Raw genomic sequence first — 16060 nt, forward strand, 5'->3', positions numbered from 1 at the left:
GGTGTGTCTTATACTCGAAATTAATACAAAAATGCCCAGTGTTTGATTTAGACTTAAAAATGACAATATATTCCATGCTGCAGGAACCCTACCTCTGTCTGGTAACATTGGATTCAACTGGCAGTGGCAGTGCACTAATGCGATTAACATGAGTTGCAGGGATTAACGAGCTCACTAACACTGTCTCCCACCCGCCCCGAAATCACAAATCCAGATTACTGTCTAATGCGTTATTGCAGGCTACACCAGTGAGCTTGAACTGAAGCTGATTTGTATTATTGTAATAACTTCAAGTTGAACAAATATATTTCAAGGAAGATGCAATATATGAAAGTCACAGATCAAGTAAACAGAGTAAGACGTCTGTACACTTTAACAGTCAAATCATAACTGAGTCCAAGTCTAGCGGCCGCTGGCTGGCTGATTGCTTAGGTGGCGCTGCTGCTACATGGCTTGCAGACAGTGCCGCATGTAGAGGACACACGTAAATGTGCGGCGGCACTTTGAAGATTGGCGAGTCACAACACTTTTCCCCCATTAGAATTTTTTATACAGGTCTTGATGGAGGTGGTCTGTAGATTGCTAACGTCCATAGGTGTTATTTGACTGGCATGGGGCCTGTTTCAGCATAGTCTTCAATTTCTGGAAAGCCGCATCGCATGACGCGGACCAGTGAAAAGGCACATTTTTATGCAACAGGTGATGCAACGGCTGAGCCACCGAAGCAGCAGATGGTAAAAACTTGTGATAGTATGCTATTTTCCCCAAGGTGGCCTGCAGTTCCTTAACAGATGTAGGGCGAGGAAGGGCATCGATCACAGCGACAGTTTGCTGAAGCGGACAAATACCATCCCGAGAGAGTTGAAACCCCAAGAATGTGATAGATGCCTGAAAAAATTTTGATTTCTGAAGATTACATTTAAGACCGGCAGTCTGTAAGACATGAAAAAGTGAGTGGAGATTTTGAAGATGTTCGTCAGTGGTGGAGCTAGTGACAACAGTGTCATCCTGATGATTTATACACCCAGGTACAGTGAGCAATAATTGTTCCAAGAATCGTTGAAAGAGAGCAGAGGCACTGGAAACCCTGAATGGCAATTATTGGTATCGATAGAGGCTGAAAGGCATGATAAGGAGCAGAAATTGCCAGGAAGCAGTGTCGAGAGGAAGTTGATGATAAGCTTCTGACAGGTCAATTTTAGAAAAATACTAGCCTCCAGCAAGTTTACTGAACAATTCTTCAGGTCGAGGCATAGGGTAAGTGTCGATAAGGCACTGAGCATTCACAGTGGCTTTGAAATCGCCACAGAGATGAATATCACCATTTGGCTTAGCAATGACAATGGCAGGAGAGGACCACTCACTGGAAGTGGCAGGAAGCAAGACCCCTGGAGCAGTGAGATGATCCAGCTCCCATTTGACCTGATCACAAAGGGTCACAGGAATGGGCCTAGCCCGAAAAAACTTAGGCTGAGCAGTGGGTTTGAGCGTGATATGAGCTTCAAAGTCGTTTGCATGGCCTAATCCAGGAGAAGAAAGGGACGAAAATGTCATCGACAAGGAATCCAGTTGAGCATAAGGAATAGCATCAGAGACGATATCGACAGAGTCATCTATGGAGAACCCAAAAACTCGAAAGGCATCGAAACCAAAAAGATTCTCCGCGTTACTATGGTCGACCACAAATATGGGAACAGTGCAAACGACAGATTTGTAAGATACCTCAGCATCAAATTGGAAGGCCATGTTGGCTTATGTTATAGGGCCAGATCAGCAAAGCATCCAGACTGTTGCCCCTACAGTCATTGAAAATACTGTCATTCCTTTTCAGGAACCATATTTTAGTCTGGTCTCTCCTCAGATATTCTTCCAATGTGGTTGCACTTATGGTCCAATGATCCATATCATTGAAACTCTCAAGCCAACCCATTAAGGAAAAGTTCCTGGTTCCATATCCATCCATGAACTGCTAACACTAATGCAATCATCATAATTAGTCAAGGGAAATTTGTATTTTTAAGTGATGTTATTCATTTGATTTTATAAAAAAATTGTGATCTTTCTGCTTACTTTATTAGTTTTCCAATATCCTACAATCATGGGAGCTACCATATTTTACAGACTATGTGACACACTCTTTTCTTCGAAAAATTGTCTCCAAAATTCAGGTGTGTCTTATACTCGAAATTAATACAAAAATGCCCAGTGTTTGATTTAGACTTAAAAATGACAATATATTCCATGCTGCAGGAACCCTACCTCTGTCTGGTAACATTGGATTCAACTGGCAGTGGCAGTGCACTAATGCGATTAACATGAGTTGCAGGGATTAACGAGCTCACTAACACTGTCTCCCACCCGCCCCGAAATCACAAATCCAGATTACTGTCTAATGCGTTATTGCAGGCTACACCAGTGAGCTTGAACTGAAGCTGATTTGTATTATTGTAATAACTTCAAGTTGAACAAATATATTTCAAGGAAGATGCAATATATGAAAGTCACAAATCAAGTAAACAGAGTAAGACGTCTGTACACTTTAACAGTCAAATCATAACTGAGTCCAAGTCTAGCGGCCGCTGGCTGGCTGATTGCTTAGGTGGCGCTGCTGCTACATGGCTTGCAGACAGTGCCGCATGTAGAGGACACACGTAAATGTGCGGCGGCACTTTGAAGATTGGCGAGTCACAACACTTTTCCCCCATTAGAATTTTTTATACAGGTCTTGATGGAGGTGGTCTGTAGATTGCTAACGTCCATAGGTGTTATTTGACTGGCATGGGGCCTGTTTCAGCATAGTCTTCAATTTCTGGAAAGCCGCATCGCATGACGCGGACCAGTGAAAAGGCACATTTTTATGCAACAGGTGATGCAACGGCTGAGCCACCGAAGCAGCAGATGGTAAAAACTTGTGATAGTATGCTATTTTCCCCAAGGTGGCCTGCAGTTCCTTAACAGATGTAGGGCGAGGAAGGGCATCGATCACAGCGACAGTTTGCTGAAGCGGACAAATACCATCCCGAGAGAGTTGAAACCCCAAGAATGTGATAGATGCCTGAAAAAATTTTGATTTCTGAAGATTACATTTAAGACCGGCAGTCTGTAAGACATGAAAAAGTGAGTGGAGATTTTGAAGATGTTCGTCAGTGGTGGAGCTAGTGACAACAGTGTCATCCTGATGATTTATACACCCAGGTACAGTGAGCAATAATTGTTCCAAGAATCGTTGAAAGAGAGCAGAGGCACTGGAAACCCTGAATGGCAATTATTGGTATCGATAGAGGCTGAAAGGCATGATAAGGAGCAGAAATTGCCAGGAAGCAGTGTCGAGAGGAAGTTGATGATAAGCTTCTGACAGGTCAATTTTAGAAAAATACTAGCCTCCAGCAAGTTTACTGAACAATTCTTCAGGTCGAGGCATAGGGTAAGTGTCGATAAGGCACTGAGCATTCACAGTGGCTTTGAAATCGCCACAGAGATGAATATCACCATTTGGCTTAGCAATGACAATGGCAGGAGAGGACCACTCACTGGAAGTGGCAGGAAGCAAGACCCCTGGAGCAGTGAGATGATCCAGCTCCCATTTGACCTGATCACAAAGGGTCACAGGAATGGGCCTAGCCCGAAAAAACTTAGGCTGAGCAGTGGGTTTGAGCGTGATATGAGCTTCAAAGTCGTTTGCATGGCCTAATCCAGGAGAAGAAAGGGACGAAAATGTCATCGACAAGGAATCCAGTTGAGCATAAGGAATAGCATCAGAGACGATATCGACAGAGTCATCTATGGAGAACCCAAAAACTCGAAAGGCATCGAAACCAAAAAGATTCTCCGCGTTACTATGGTCGACCACAAATATGGGAACAGTGCAAACGACAGATTTGTAAGATACCTCAGCATCAAATTGGAAGGCCATGTTGGCTTATGTTATAGGGCCAGATCAGCAAAGCATCCAGACTGTTGCCCCTACAGTCATTGAAAATACTGTCATTCCTTTTCAGGAACCATATTTTAGTCTGGTCTCTCCTCAGATATTCTTCCAATGTGGTTGCACTTATGGTCCAATGATCCATATCATTGAAACTCTCAAGCCAACCCATTAAGGAAAAGTTCCTGGTTCCATATCCATCCATGAACTGCTAACACTAATGCAATCATCATAATTAGTCAAGGGAAATTTGTATTTTTAAGTGATGTTATTCATTTGATTTTATAAAAAAATTGTGATCTTTCTGCTTACTTTATTAGTTTTCCAATATCCTACAATCATGGGAGCTACCATATTTTACAGACTATGTGACACACTCTTTTCTTCGAAAAATTGTCTCCAAAATTCAGGTGTGTCTTATACTCGAAATTAATACAAAAATGCCCAGTGTTTGATTTAGACTTAAAAATGACAATATATTCCATGCTGCAGGAACCCTACCTCTGTCTGGTAACATTGGATTCAACTGGCAGTGGCAGTGCACTAATGCGATTAACATGAGTTGCAGGGATTCACGAGCTCACTAACACTGTCTCCCACCCGCCCCGCAATCACAAATCCAGATTACTGTCTAATGCGTTATTGCAGGCTACACCAGTGAGCTTGAACTGAAGCTGATTTGTATTATTGTAATAACTTCAAGTTGAACAAATATATTTCAAGGAAGATGCAATATATGAAAGTCACAGATCAAGTAAACAGAGTAAGACGTCTGTACACTTTAACAGTCAAATCATAACTGAGTCCAAGTCTAGCGGCCGCTGGCTGGCTGATTGCTTAGGTGGCGCTGCTGCTACATGGCTTGCAGACAGTGCCGCATGTAGAGGACACACGTAAATGTGCGGCGGCACTTTGAAGATTGGCGAGTCACAACACTTTTCCCCCATTAGAATTTTTTATACAGGTCTTGATGGAGGTGGTCTGTAGATTGCTAACGTCCATAGGTGTTATTTGACTGGCATGGGGCCTGTTTCAGCATAGTCTTCAATTTCTGGAAAGCCGCATCGCATGACGCGGACCAGTGAAAAGGCACATTTTTATGCAACAGGTGATGCAACGGCTGAGCCACCGAAGCAGCAGATGGTAAAAACTTGTGATAGTATGCTATTTTCCCCAAGGTGGCCTGCAGTTCCTTAACAGATGTAGGGCGAGGAAGGGCATCGATCACAGCGACAGTTTGCTGAAGCGGACAAATACCATCCCGAGAGAGTTGAAACCCCAAGAATGTGATAGATGCCTGAAAAAATTTTGATTTCTGAAGATTACATTTAAGACCGGCAGTCTGTAAGACATGAAAAAGTGAGTGGAGATTTTCAAGATGTTCGTCAGTGGTGGAGCTAGTGACAACAGTGTCATCCTGATGATTTATACACCCAGGGACAGTGAGCAATAATTGTTCCAAGAATCGTTGAAAGAGAGCAGGGGCACTGGAAACCCTGAATGGCAATTGTTGGTATTGATAGAGGCTGAAAGGCATGATAAGGAGCAGAAATTGCCAGGAAGCAGTGTCGAGAGGAAGTTGATGATAAGCTTCTGACAGGTCAATTTTAGAAAAATACTAGCCTCCAGCAAGTTTACTGAACAATTCTTCAGGTCGAGGCATAGGGTAAGTGTCGATAAGGCACTGAGCATTCACAGTGGCTTTGAAATCGCCACAGAGATGAATATCACCATTTGGCTTAGCAATGACAATGGCAGGAGAAGGCCACTCACTGGAAGTGACAGGAAGCAAGACCCCTGAAGCAGTGAGATGATCCAGCTCCCATTTGACCTGATCACAAAGGGCCACAGGAATGGGCCTAGCCCGAAAAAACTTAGGCTGAGCATTGGGTTTGAGCGTGATATGAGCTTCAAAGTCGTTTGCATGGCCTAATCCAGGAGAAAAAAGGGACGAAAATGTCATCGACAAGGAATCCAGTTGAGCATAAGGAATAGCATCAGAGACGATATCGACAGAGTCATCTATGGAGAACCCAAAAACTCGAAAGGCATCGAAACCAAAAAGATTCTCCGCGTTACTATGGTCGACCACAAATATGGGAACAGTGCAAACGACAGATTTGTAAGATACCTCAGCATCAATTTGTCCCAAGAGAGAAATCTTCTGTTTATTGTAAGTCTGTAATTGCCTAGTGACAGGTGACAGGAGTGGAGAGCCCAACTGAAGATACGTCTGAGAATTGATGATAGTGGCAGCAGAACCAGTATCCACCTGCATGCGAACATCTTGACCAAGTATTTGGACAGTGAGGAATAACTTCCCTTAAAGGGAAGCAGTACAATTGACAGACAACACAGAATCAGAATCAGTGTCATGTTCATGAACATCATGTATGTGGTCGGAATTTGCAAACGGATGACACATGACCCTTTTTTTGCATTTGTGACACACGGCCAACGTTGTGGACAATCTTCTCATGAATGTTTTGTAAAACACCATGGACATGAAGGAAGTTGCTGTGGGTTTTGCTGCAGTTTCTTAGAGGTTTGTTTTCGGTTAGGTCGAGGCTGTGCTTGGGAGCATACTACGGCCACATCGGCTGGTGGGGACATGCCACACGCTTTGTCAACATCGCACAGAGGTTGTATTTCCCCAACGTTGCCCCATGCCTCTATTTGCGCTCCAGCGGCACGAGAAATTTCAAAAGACTGAGCGATGGATAGGACTTCATCTAGAGTCGGATTTGCCAACTGAAGGGCATGTTGCCTAACTTCTTTGTCGGGCGCCGAACCATGGAATCGGCGTAGGATTCTTTGTGAACTTCAGTAACAAATTGACACTTTCTACTGAGGCCGTGAAGTTCAGCAGCCCTAGCATGATAGGATTGATTCGAGTGTTTTCAACAATGATAAAAGGCAACACGAGAGGCTACCACATGTGTTTGCTTTTGAAAATAGACGGACAGAAGTGAGCACATTTCAGCAAAGGACAAAGACACAGGATCTTTCAAAGGAGCCAACTACAACAACAACCGATACATTTGAGGTGAAATCCATGAAAGGAACAGAGACTTACATGTTTGTTCATCTGCGACATGAAATGCCAAGAAGTGCTGTTGAAGAGGTTTTTTCGTAATCAGACCAGTCTTCCGCTGTCTCGTCATAAGGAGGAAAAGTAGGTAGAGACAATGACGAGAGACACCCCGCACTTGATGCTGCGACGAAATCATGAATCACATTTGTGAGAAGCGTTTGCTGTTCTATGAGACTTTGCAATAGTTGCTCTAAAGTAGCCATGGAAACATGTGGGTCAACGATGAAAAAGAAAAATCGCTACCTTGTTGCCAATTGTAATAACTTCAAATTGAACAAATATATTTCAAGGAAGACATAATACATGAAAGTCACAGATCAAGTAAACAGAGTAAGACATGTGTACACTTTAACAGTCAAATCATAACTTTGTCCAAGTCTAGCTGCCGCCGGCTGGCTGGCCGCTTAGGTGGCGCTGCTGCTGCATGGCTGGCAGACAGCGCCGCATGTAGAGGACGCATGTAACTGTGTGGCAGCACTTTGAAGATGGGTGAGTCACAACAGTTATTGGCAACAGTACAATATTTTTGTTAGTGGGTAGGTTTTTAAAGGGCAAAAAATAAATGGTATTCATATGATATGGCCTATAAATTGAAAGTAGTAGCATATGCAAAAACATGGAAACAGAGCAGCTGAATGGCATTTCAGCCCTTCACCAACAGAAAAAAACCATTCATGATTAGTGGGCTAGTAAAGAAGAACTGAAAAAATGAAGAAGACTAAATGTGCAAATAGAGTGCTGAATTCAAAATGGCCAGAGCTTGAAGATGGTGATTTTCAGAGATTTTAACCATCTGTTTGGTTTCATAAACTACGAATTTTTTTATTCTGACTTTGCAGTCTAATAATAAAAATGGTAAAAATATTATTTTTTTAATCTGTTTAAAAATTAAGTTGCTTCTTATAGCCCATAGTGCCTTACAGTGTGTAAAATATGGCATGTTTTCCCTGAAAATTTCTGTGCAATATGTTTGCATCATTACATTTTTCAGTCTCTGGCTATTCCGTGTCTACCAGTTTCCAATATCAAATACATTTGACATAATTGTATTTCTCTATGAAAAACCATCATAGTATTGTTAAATCCTTTTCTCCACTTCCATGGCAGCCTCCAGTTTTCTTCCTCCAGTGATAATTCTATCATATCAATACTTCCTATGTTTTTGCTCTTCCCTGTAATTTTACTGTTATGACTGATATTACTTCTCCTAAAAATGTCAAGATGATGTCTTGCTGTAAATTTTAAAGTGCAACCATAATGCCCACTTTATTTCCCATTGTCTTTAAGTAATTTGTATACTATAGTGAAAACAACAGGTAAGTATGACAATGTAAAGCTAAAACTGACATTATACCTGGTGAAATGTGCCAGTACAGTCTTGTGCTGAGAAACAGGATATTAACAGCACATTTGTATTTTATATGCACTTTTCTACAAAAACTCAAATCTTTGTTGATGTGTTTACAATACCTTATTTCTCCTGCTCCTACAAATTACATGATAACATACAAATTTAAAAAAAATACTCAATTAATACTTCTACATATATTTTCAATGGGCAACACATTATATATATGTTTTTACTATTATTGTTGTGACATAAAACAGTGTGTACTTTTATGCTAGTTGCTAGAGTAGCACTAATTTATCAATAAGATTTATCCGGGTGTTTATATACAAATATTTCTCCAAGACCTTGGTAGCACACTGCAACTGGAAAGAGGAAATATATAAGCTTGTCATTATTGATGGGTAGTTAATGCAACATTCAGAAGCAGTTTGTGATAGCTGCTTCAGTCTCCTCTCAAATATATATTTCTAGTATATTCTCACATCCAAAACTGTATTATTTCTCTCTCTCTCTCTCTCTCTCTCTCTCTCTCTCTCTCTGTGTGTGTGTGTGTGTGTGTGTGTGTGTGTGTGTGTGTGTGTGTGTATGTGTGCCCATGAACAACAGGCTACAACACTTTAAAATGATCTTGGGATAAGCTACAAAGTTGAATATTTTGCAAACCTCATTCATTTAAGTTTTTTCCAGTCTGTAGACAGATGGCTCTATGGGCAACTTGTACACCTGTCAAAAGGGAAACATATTAAACTTCCACAATATGTCATTTAAATATTATTTGGATAATAACTGCTGCATAAATTTTATAAAATTAATGTGTATTTTATTTTCTTATAGGTTCAGTGACTAGTGCTGGCTGTACTGGTGTATGCCACTCAGAGACAGTGTACCTAACTCTTCAGTCTGATTTGCATGGTTATGGAATAGCTGTACAAGGAACTTCTGCAGGGGAGGTTGTTGTCTCTGGTATTGATAAAGATAGTCCTGCTGACAGGTAAGCTGCTAAAAGGCTGATGAGAGGAATACTCTATCAACCTCATTTGCAAATAATTTTTTGTATAATAAATTACAGCATGTAAATTACCATCTGTTCTTGACAAAAAACAATTAGCTTAAATTTAGCTGTTATAGCCTTTGATTGTCTAAATTGAAACTGAAAATATCAGACACTGCTGGAGCACATTACAGATAAAATCAGGAAAAGGCTACATTATTGATGACAAGTAAAAAGCATAGGGATTTGAAGATGTTTAACAAGGGTTTCTTCTGGCCTGAATTACAAATGTAGCATCCGTAGCTTCATAATGTTACTAACACTGGTAAAAATAATCATGTTTAATGTGTCATTGTCTTGAAACCAGATGATAGTAAGAATACCTAAGGAGTGAGCATTCAAACTCACAGGCCATGATTTTTGTCATCAACCTACATTACCTCTCTGATCATGTGATCTTGGTATGGAGTAGGATTTGCCTGTGAGTGTTCTGCAGATTTGCAATGCCATTACTTCCTTATTACAGACAGATCCTACAAAATGGCTCTGAGCACTATGGGACTCAACTGCTGAGGTCATTAGTCCCCTAGAACTTAGAACTAGTTAAACCTAACTAACCTGAGGACATCACAAACATCCATGCCCAAGCCAGGATTCGAACCTGCGACCGTAGCAGTCTTGCGGTTCCAGACTGCAGCGCCTTTAACCGCACGGCCACTTCGGCCGGCTACAGATCCTACACTGAAGCACCAAAGATACTGGTACACGCATGCATATTCAATTACAGAGATATGTAAACAGGTAGAATACGGTGCTGCGGTCAGCAACGTCTATAAAAGACAACAAGTGTGTGTTGCAGTTGTTAGGTTGGTTGCTGCTGTTGCAATGGCAGATTATCAAGATTTAAATGAGTTTGAACATGGTTCATAGTCGGCACACAAGCAATGGGACATAGCATCTTCGAGGTAGCGATGAAGTGGGGATTTTCCTGTATGAGCATTTCATGAGTGTAGTGTAAATATCAGGAATCTGGTAAAACACCAAGTCTCCAAGATTGCTGTGGCTGGAAAAAGATCCTGCAAAAACAGAACCAATTATGACTGAAGAGAATCATTCAATGTGACAGAAGTGCAAGCCTTCTGCAAATTGCTGCAAATTTCAATGCTGGGTCATCAGCTGGTTTCAGCATGTGAACCATTCAATGAAACATCATTTATACGGGCTTTCGGAGCTGAAGGCCCACTCATGTACCCTTGATGACTGCATGACACAAAGCTTTATGCCTTGTCTGTGCCCATCAACACTGACATTGAATTGTAGATGACTGGAAACATGTTGCCTGCTCGGATGAGTCTTGTTTCAAATTGTATCAAGCAGATGGACATGTACGGTTATGAAGACAACCTCATAAATCCATGGACCCTGCATGTCAGCAGAGGACTGTTCAAGCCAGTAGAGGTGCTGTAATGGTGTGAGACATGTGCATTTGGAGTGATATGTGATCCCAATATGTCTAGATATGACTCTGACAGATGACACGTACATAAGAATAGTGTCCAATCACTTGCATCCATTCATGTCCGTTGTGCATTCCAACAGACTTGGGCAATTCAAGCTGAACAATGTGACACCCCACACATCCGGAATTGCTACAGAGTAGATCCAGGAACACTCTTCTGAGTTTAAACACTTCCACTGGCCACCAAACATCCCAGACATGAACATTACTGAGCATATCTGGGATGCCTTGCAATATGCCATTCAGAAGAGATCTCCACCCTCTCATACTTGTACAGATTTATTGACAGCCCTGCTGGATTCATGGTGTCAATTCCCTCAAACACTACTTCAGAAATTAGTTGAGTCCATGCCATGTTGTGTCGCGGCATTTCTGCATGCTCGCATGGGCCCTACATGATATTAGGCAGATGTATCAGTTTCTTTGGCTCTTCAATGTATTTGAAGGTAAGACTGATTTTACATACACATTTCATAGACATCCTCACTCTTTACATTGGAAACCTGGAGTGAAGTTGGCTTAAAGCTTTGAAAACTTAATTCAAGTGCATTTTGCTCCATCTGTTTTCTTGATACATTATTCTCATTGTAATATGCAAGCCCACATTAATATTTAATATTCAACAATACTTATTTGATGCATTTTATGTACAAATTTCCACTGCACAACAGAAAACACATACAGATAGGCACACACACACACACACACACACACACACACACACACACACACACACACAAGTACAAGTACAAATTTCTACCTTTCAAAATATTTGTCAATAAAGTATTTTCAGTGCACTATGAAAATATTTTAGGGACAAAATTGTTCTGTTTTTATTTTATGGTACCATATTTTTAATCTTTATTCATCATTAAGGAAACTAAGATATTAATCACATGTAATCATTCTACACATCATAGGTACAGAGTAGTATAGCCTCTAATTAGGACTATTTTAAAATCAAAAAGATTTGCTAATTTGTGTAGGATGGAGGAAACATCTCAAACTGGCACATACAAGTCTTCTCTGAAGATGAAATTTCCTCAGAATGTGTATACATTTAGTAATTTACCTGGCAGCATACTTCCCCACAGATGAATTTATCTAGGATTGATCTCATGAATATAAGGACTACAGACACATAAATTTGTGTTTTGACACTAATTCTTTATTACAAAATGTCCTAATATTTTTCAATGCTTAGGAAACCTCTTACTACTATAGAAACTATAATTTGATATTTATGGTATTTTGCTATGAATATTAACTTCCCTCCTGTGATGTACTGAAACTTGCACTAGAAGTAACGAAAATTTTTCACCATTGCTGCTACTAATAATTAATACAGTAAAAACAGAGACAATATATGTGATCTTAGCAAAAAGTGTAAATGTGCCATGTTATATCAAAGTCGTGCGACAATCCCAGTTTGATATTGGCAAAATGTACCATATGCTCACATGACAAATGTTACTAGTCCATGGAACAGACAATTGAATTTACGGCTGTAGTAATAGACAATAAGAAACATACAGGAAGACCGTATGTCTATCAAAGAGCAGGTACAGGGAGAAAAGATAAATTTAACTGAAACAATACTGCTACTGCTACTACTCCTACTCCTACTCCTACTCCTCCTCCTCCTCCTACTACTACTACTACTAATAATAATAATCAGACAGTGGTGCTTCAGATTTGATTTGATTTGATTTATTATTGGTCCTGTAGATTATGCAATTTGCACAGTGAAGCACATCATGATATAGGACAAGTCAATTTGAAAAATTATGTTAAGATGGTATATGACAAGAAATGACAGTTGTGGCACATAACTCACATAGCAGAATACATATAGGATATATAGACAAAATATATATAAAAAAAGGTGGTGTGTGATGAGGGATGACGGTGGTGCATACTGCACATAGCAGAATACATATAAGAGATACAGACAGAATATGAGTAACAAACAATAATTAAATTATCTTACTAAGTAGAAATACCTACAAGTGAATATACAGCTTATTACAAGTAATTACAATATTGTGGTACATAGTTCACATAGCAGAATACTTATATGAGATACAGACAGAATATAGATAAGATACAATAATTAAATTATCTTACTAATTAGAAACATCTACAACTGAATAAACAGCTTATTGCAAGTAATTAAAATTTTGTTTCAAGAAATTCATGTATGGAATAGAAACAGTGATTTAGTAGCAATTCCTTTAATTTAATTCTCATTATTTTTGGGTTTTTGCTTGTTTTTATGCCTGTTGGGAGGTTGTTGTATATTTTAATGCCCATACATTTAACCCCATTTGCATATTATTTTGTGTTGTGGGCTATAATTTGTAACTGTGTTTTGTTTCCGGTGTCATGTGTGTGGCGGTCTGCATTTCTGTCGAGGGCGTCCAAGTGCTGTATCGTAAAACAAGCTAGTTCCAATATATAGAGGCATGGCAGCAGCAGGATTTTTAGCTGTTGAAATAGTGGTCTACAGTGTTCAGTTCTTTTTTTACATTTCATTATTCTTACTACTTGTTTTTGTAACTTGAAAATTGTGAGAGAATCAGAGCTCTTTCCCCAGAAGATTAGACCATAGCTAAGACAGACTCAAACAGGGCATGGTACACCAGCTTCAAGGTGTCTACACTGGCTGTGTCTTTTAATGATCATAATAGATAGCAGGTTTTACTAAGCTTTTTTGACAATGCCTCAATATGTGGTTTCCAATTTAGTGTGTTACTGATGGTAAGTCCAAGAAATTTGGTGTCCTGCCTGTTCGTAATGTCATCTTTGCCGACAACTATAATTACATTGAAGGAGGTTAGATTTTGTCTTGTGTGGAAGTTCATACTTACAGTTTTTTGAGTATTTATGAGTAGTATATTTGCTTCAAACCATGATTCTAAATGACAAGTAGTTTCATTAACTGCATCTTGCAATGTGTCACCTCTACTGGTTATCAGGATATCTGTGTTGTCCACATACAGAAAGGGAGTTGCTACCCAGTGTTTGATCAAAAGTTATGAGTCTTTAGTAAAAGTAATAAGAACTAGTGAGAAAGCTGCCATGGAGTATTGCGTTAGTAGCCAGAAGCAAGTAGCTCCTAATGTGGATACATCACACTAACAGATACGCAAGTGGACTGTGAGATGAGGATAGGCAAGTGCAGCTGTAAACTGTACTACATGGTGGTAATTGCTTAGCATGTGAGGCAATATCACACCAGGGCAAGTCTCTTGTTACAGAAAACATGACTAGATGCCAAGTTTTAATGAAATTTTGAGGCAGCAGTCACTTCTCATCACTGGAGACCAGTAATGCCACGATGATGCCAGAGCTGCACCAGATAGTGAGTTAACTATGCACTGCCAGCAGCAGCCATGGTTTTGAGACCAGACTACACCTGCTGTCAGCATCAAGTCCTTCACAGGACTCAGTGCCACAGTCCCACTGATCTGCTGCCTGTGCATGCTGCCACCAATTCTGAATTCTTCATGGGACTTGGCATCTCAGCACCAGCTGCCATTCAGTTCCTGCCAGAGGGCAGTAACTTGTATCCCACCCACAGCCATCTCCAAGCATGACCATAGTGATGCGAGTGAAGCTAGGGGCAGTCAGGACTCCATGCTGCCAAGGACAGTACCACATCACTGACATCAATGGCCATAACATCTAAAATCTGCCAGCCTACCCTGGACCTGCAGTCAGCATCGCAGGGCACCAACTCAGCATACAGAAGCTGGAACCCATACACGAGCACCAGCCAGGTACAACAGAGGGAGGCATAATCACCTCATTGAGTCATGACACATCATGTATTGGAGTTAAATAAAGTCATTATCAGCACTGTTGCCACTGGGTCCTTCAGCCCAAAGCTCACCTCAAGGACTTTATATTTTGAACTGTTCTATCTACACTCCTGGAAATTGAAATAAGAACACCATGAATTCATTGTCCCAGGAAGGGGAAACTTTATTGACACATTCCTGGGGTCAGATACATCACATGATCACACTGACAGAACCACAGGCACATAGACACAGGCAACAGAGCATGCACAATGTCGGCACTAGTACAGTGTATATCCACCTTTCGCAGCAATGCAGGCTGCTATTCTCCCATGGAGACGATCGTAGAGATGCTGGATGTAGTCCTGTGGAACGGCTTGCCATACCATTTCCACCTGGCGCCTCAGTTGGACCAGCGTGCGTGCTGGACGTGCAGACCGCATGAGACGACGCTTCATCCAGTCCCAAACATGCTCAATGGGGGACAGATCCGGAGATCTTGCTGGCCAGGGTAGTTGACTTACACCTTCTAGAGCATGTTGGGTGGCACGGGATACATGCGGACGTGCATTGTCCTGTTGGAACAGCAAGTTCCCTTGCCGGTCTAGGAATGGTAGAACGATGGGTTCGATGACGGTTTGGATGTACCGTGCACTATTCAGTGTCCCCTCGACGATCACCAGTGGTGTACGGCCAGTGTAGGAGATCGCTCCCCACACCATGATGCCGGGTGTTGGCCCTGTGTGCCTCGGTCGTATGCAGTCCTGATTGTGGCGCTCACCTGCACGGCGCCAAACACGCATACGACCATCATTGGCACCAAGGCAGAAGCGACTCTCATCGCTGAAGATGACACGTCTCCATTCGTCCCCCCATTCACGCCTGTCGCGACACCACTGGAGGCGGGCTGCACAGTGTTGGGGCGTGAGCGGAAGACGGCCTAACGGTGTGCAAGACCGTAGCCCAGCTTCATGGAGACGGTTGCGAATGGTCCTCGCCGATACCCCAGGAGCAACAGTGTCCCTAATTTGCTGGGAAGTGGTGGTGTGGTCCCCTACGGCACTGCGTAGGATCCTACGGTCTTGGCGTGCATCCGTGCGTCACTGCGGTCCGGTCCCAGGTCGATGGGCACGTGCACCTTCCGCCGACCACTGGCGACAACATCAATGTACTGTGGAGACCTCACGCCCCACGTGTTGAGCAATTCGGCGGTACGTCCACCCGGCCTCCCGCATGCCCACTATACGCCCTCGCTCAAAGTCCGTCAACTGCACATACGGTTCATGTCCACGCTGTCGCGGCATGCTACCAGTGTTAAAGACTGCGATGGAGCTCCGTATGCCACGGCAAACTGGCTGACACTGACGGCGGCGGTGC

At 41.7% G+C, this 16060-nt stretch overlaps 1 protein-coding gene across 2 annotated transcripts in view; it reads left to right on the forward strand.

Moving 5' to 3' along the window:
- Nucleotides 1-16060, forward strand: part of LOC124722935 (glutamate receptor-interacting protein 2) — a 454066-nt gene that overhangs the window by 280614 nt on the left and 157392 nt on the right. For both annotated transcript variants that reach the window (XM_047248095.1, XM_047248096.1), the window contains exon 7: nucleotides 9205-9361. In XM_047248095.1, the coding sequence (XP_047104051.1) occupies nucleotides 9205-9361 (157 nt within the window). The remainder of the gene's footprint in view (nucleotides 1-9204; nucleotides 9362-16060) is intronic.

Source organism: Schistocerca piceifrons, chromosome X, assembly GCF_021461385.2.
Source record: "Schistocerca piceifrons isolate TAMUIC-IGC-003096 chromosome X, iqSchPice1.1, whole genome shotgun sequence".
In the NCBI taxonomy this organism is placed as follows: Eukaryota; Metazoa; Arthropoda; class Insecta; order Orthoptera; family Acrididae; genus Schistocerca; species Schistocerca piceifrons.